This window comes from Chaetura pelagica, unplaced genomic scaffold, assembly GCF_000747805.2.
Source record: "Chaetura pelagica isolate M959 unplaced genomic scaffold, ChaPel_1.0 scaffold159, whole genome shotgun sequence".
Lineage (NCBI taxonomy): Eukaryota > Metazoa > Chordata > Aves > Apodiformes > Apodidae > Chaetura > Chaetura pelagica.
In genome coordinates, this window is record NW_009954555.1 from 1,361,062 (window position 1) to 1,366,038 (window position 4,977).

General features: G+C 44.1%; 1 protein-coding gene across 1 annotated transcript; it reads right to left on the reverse strand.

The window, feature by feature from the left end:
* On the reverse strand, nt 1-4,940 carry TARDBP (TAR DNA binding protein). The gene is made up of 5 exons (XM_010005140.1): nt 4,693-4,940; nt 3,814-3,977; nt 3,113-3,253; nt 2,288-2,458; nt 1-1,924 (listed from the first exon to the last, which is right to left on the reverse strand). The coding sequence occupies exons 1-5, from the start codon at nt 4,928-4,930 to the stop codon at nt 1,394-1,396; spliced, it is 1,245 nt and encodes a 414-aa protein (XP_010003442.1). The 5' UTR covers nt 4,931-4,940; the 3' UTR covers nt 1-1,393.
* Between the last annotated feature and the right edge of the window lie 37 nt (nt 4,941-4,977).

Genomic DNA, 4,977 nt, shown 5'->3' on the forward strand with positions numbered 1-4,977 from the left:
TTACTTAAATCAGTTTTATTTAAGAATTTCCTACAGTGACAAACGTTATAAAAAGCATCCAAACACGAAACTGCAGCAAACAGCATTCTTATGGATATCTTACAGACAGTGGAACTTCCACCCTGAGGAGGCACACTGAGCTCGCTAGTGATCTCTGCTCCAAGAGCTACTGCAAAGCACACCACAAGCTCAATGTTCTCCTCTCAAACCCCATCATCTTCAGGTCACGTTACCACACTTACAGATCATTAACAGAAAAAAAAAAACACACACCATACAGCATTCACAGCAGTTGACATAAGGGAAAAAAAATACAAAGATTCATTTCACAGAACACATTCAACTAATTGATCAACTAGGTATAAAACCCACTTCAGGTCTTCCACATATGGATGTCCTTTGGATGCAAGAAACACTCGTACTTTCTTTGCTATCCTTGCTCTCCGCACACGCTCTCACCAAAGCCACAGGATTGAGAGACATCTCGCCAAGTAAAATAAAATCCCATAATGCACCACCAGGTCTCTGCATGCGCTCTCTCCTTTATCTCGCACATACCAGCCCTCTCATGCCTCGGCACCACCATCAATCCCACACAAGGTTTCAAAAGTTCAAACAGCCTTCTGGTTCCATCTCACAGCCTTGCGTTCACAGCGTTGATACGACTCCATGAAATAAAGAGTAGCGGATAAAAATGGAACACCCACCGTCTAAGACGCAGCATGTGCGGTGTGATGAAGTATTCTTGGATGAGAAAGCATGTAGACAGAAGTATTCCTAAGGCAGAATATTTACAGCACTGCTTTCAATGAAGTGCTTCTTCCATACACATTTGAAATGAGATGAACTGCAGAGATTAAATGAAGCCTTCATATCGTACTTTAGTATGGAGGGGAGACAGTGTTAAAAAAACAAAACAAAAACACAAACAAAACAAAAACGACACCGTGTTCTCCAACTGGGGCACTTGGAGAGTCTTATGGTGGGATTAAATCAAAAACAAGAGGGAGAGAATGCTGTTTCTGACCAATGGTTTCCATTTTGAACATGCAAAGAATTCAGGTAGCCAGGAAACGAGGGATAAAGTACTACAGGAGAAACCTTTCCTATTGATTGTAGTGTTAGTTTAACGGGCAAACAGCAGTCCACTTCCAAACACTCAGTATCCCAACAAGATATGTAACAAAACTTAGAAAATTCCTTTTACCTTTCTTTTTTTTTTCTTTCTTTTTTTTTTAAAAAAAGAAAATGTCAAAAATACTGCTGAATATACTGCACACTGAACAAACAGATCTGGAAAATTTTTAGTATATATGTAATTTAACAGTATACTTACCATGAGTTAGAAAAATTTGATTTCCCACCATAGAGTCAGTATCAGAGCCCACTGGTTCTACATTCCCCAGCCTGACGATTTGGAATCCATGCTTGAACCAAAGCCTCCGTTAAACCCGCTGCTGGAGCCAGTGTTGGAGGCCGAGCCCCAGCCGATGGCTGCCCCAGAGTTGGAGCCGCCATACGAGTTATTTCCTGAGCTAAAGCCCTGGTTCTGCTCCCTCTGCATGTTGCCTTGAGGCTGGTTGTTCCCCGACGGCCCCGACTGGTTCTGCTGACTGGCCAGCATGCCCATCCTGCCCCAGCTGCTCTGCAGCGCTGCCTGCGCCGCCGCCATCATGGCGGGGTTGATGCTAAAGGCTCCAAAGTTCATCCCCCCGCCCATGTTACTGCCCTGGTTGTTGCCCAGGCCTCCCCCACCTCCTCGGCTGTTGCCAAACCCCCCCTGGTTCCCAAAGCCTCCCGGATTACCACCAAACCTTCCGCCTCTCTCTAACTGTCTATTGCTATTGTGCTTAGGTTCAGCATTGGATATATGAACGCTGATTCCTTTAATGATCAAGTCCTCTCCACAAAGAGACTGGGCAACCTATAAGAAATAAGGGATTGATTAAATACATGTTAGACTTATTTTATAAAGTTAGTAGTGCAAGACAAAAAATACCATGACTCTGAGCAGATATTTAACCTGCAAAGGAAGCATATGCATATACTTAATCCAACTGGAAGTGTTTTATCTTTGCATTCACTGCTACACTAACTACAATATAAAAACCTATCTGGACCACAGCATCTGCAAAGTGTAACCCTGGAGAACTCCATCAATTCCAGTAATACTGTCATTCTCAGAACACTGGACAAACGTTCCACGTGTCGTTCCAGAAATAAGGCTTTATCAAGCTGCTGAAACACAGGCTGTCTAAATAGGACGTTAAAATATTTTAAGACGTACCTGATCATCTGCAAACGTAACAAATGCAAAAGCTCGGAAGGGCTTAGGAATGAAGACATCTACCACTTCTCCATACTGGGCAAAGAACTGTCGGAGCTCATCTGCCGTCATGTCCTCGGTGCAGCGCCCAACAAACACCTTCCTGCTGCGCAAGGGCTCGTCTGGACTTTGCTGCAGGGAATTGAAAAGGAATAAGAAAGAAATCATAACTATCCTTGAGGACCAAGTACATGATGATCAAGTGCTCCTTTCAATCTGTCCTGCTCTGAGGACTGAAGACCAAGAAGTTTAAGATTGCAAATTAGACTTAAACTTCAGAGAATGAGTCTGCACGATGGTACAGATGGGGAAGAGTCACAAGAAAATGAAGATGGGAGCAACACATGGGAACAGTGAGGAGGGCCCTGCAGGAGGATGCTTGTTTTTGGTCATAACTGCATATATAGACATAGCAGATGGAGAGAAGCTTCAGGTTCAGTTTTGAATTCAGTCTTTTTCTGACCTTCCCCAGGTTAGTTATCCTGTCTGCTTTATTCTCCCATTTATTCATGCAGCAGACAAGTTAAGCAGGTACTACTGGACATTAAAACACAGTATTTTCAGACTTCCCTCTGTACTTAATCCTCCCACATCACCAGTTGCTTTCCCAACACTTCTGGTACACTTCCTGTCCACCCACCTCCTCCCTATTTTCCTTCCTTGCTAACTTGTCCCACTCATTCACAGGATTATTAATCTGTTCATCTGCTCACCAAATGCATTTGGTAAAGAAGTGAACTTTTCAGTGTTTGCTAAAAAGAAAACCAGCAATAAATACAAAAGTACCTTAGAATTGGGCAGTTTACAGTCACACCATCTTCCATCTATCATGTGCCGCTGAGACATGACTTTGACCTGGGTTTCATAATCCGTAAACCGAACAAAACCAAAACCTTTGGAGTGGCCAGTTTTAATGTCCTTCTTCACCTGAGACAAAAAAATAAATAAAAAAAAAGGTTTTATTACCTCACTGAACATGCCTGCCTTTCACTCAATTACTGTAATACCAGAGTCAAAGCAGGGCCTGTGACACCTACAAATGACAGTTCCTAGCTTGCCTTGAAACTGAGCATAACAAAAAATGGGATATAAATATTTTGCAATATTGTGGTGGCACAGGCAGAGCAGCTGCGAGCAGGGTGACCACAAGAGGGGCAAACACCTCCAGCTGCACACAGCAAGTAACACAAGATAAAAAATGAGCCAAGTTGATCAGGCTCATGGGAGATCCCCCTCCTGGGAGGATAAAAAGATGAAAAATTCTGGAGCCATTAAGCTGATCTGCATGAACTACCACTCCCAAATACTCATGGCCACCTGTACCTACACAACCTGCTGCTACAAAGATCATGGAACAAAATGCAATTTAGCAGAGACATGCAGCTTCAGATCTTCTCTTTGTTTATCTGGCTCTGTCTTTACTGGCTTTGTCACAAGACCCATTTCTACCTTACATCCCTCCTCTCTGGAGCTGCAGAAGGGTTTACCTGCACCATCAGAACTTCTCCAAATGTACTGAAATATTCCTTTAAGTCTTGTTCAGTGGTTTTCCAGGGAAGACCCAAGACTATTAAATCTGAAGTCTTCTGTACTGCTCGTTTCACTTTCACAGCTGATGATGCATCTGTTTCATCCATTTTTCTTTTATTATCTGAATAGAAAGAAATACATTAGACATAATCTGCAACTCTAAAAATTGCTTCCACTGATGATGGAACTGCATGGTATAAAATCACAGACTATGATGAGAAAAGAGCAGCTTTACAAGTAACATGTGGCAGCTGCTGGGAGCTTATTATTGTAAGAAATACCCAACTGCAAGGAGAGAAGGAAAAGTCTATACTTCAGTCCTCCTCTAGAATGCAGTTTGAGAAGTTAGTTCTGCTGTGTTATCCAGTAACATTCAGTCCTATAAGAAGACAGGTTTTTTAAACAGGAATATTTGCAATTTACTTCCCTTCTTTTATTTTTGGAGGGGTGGAGTAGGTGGCCAGGCTCCTCTTTTCCTGATAATTTTTTTAAGTGGTACCTCTGACCAAACCATGGCTTGAGAAGAAGAATCTGTGAGTGCACAGAGACCCTGTCACGCCAGTTTTCAAAGGCCCACATAAGGCTGTGAATACTCCCAAGGATAATAAAGACTCTGTCATTAAAGTGTATGTATGAGGAGAGAGCTAAAAAATCTTACTGCATGTCTGAAAGTTCACTGGGGTCAAATCTCTGCAGGAGAAATACTGAATAAAATGGCTGAACTTCTGCAAACCAGAGGGTTCAACAGTGGCACGTGGAACTGGCAGAGCCTGGCGTGGACCTCGGGACTGACAGAAGCAAGTGTGTACAGCAAGGTGGAAGGAAGGCAGGCAAACCTTTGGGGTAGTTGACAACATAGACCAGGTTTCCCCAGCCGGCCTCGGGCGCGTGCAGGATGCCCTCCACCAGCCGCACCCCCCGCATGCACTGAGACACCGGGTTGCGGTAGCGCAGCCCGCAGGCCCCGGGGAACTGCGCGGTGACGGTGGAGAGCAGGACGGTGCCGTCATCCTCCGAGGGGATCTCGATGGGCTCGTCGTTCTCGTCCTCCGTCACCCGGATATACTCCGACATCTTCGCTGCAAGTTACTGAAGTACAGAGAGGGGGGGGGGAAAGGAGC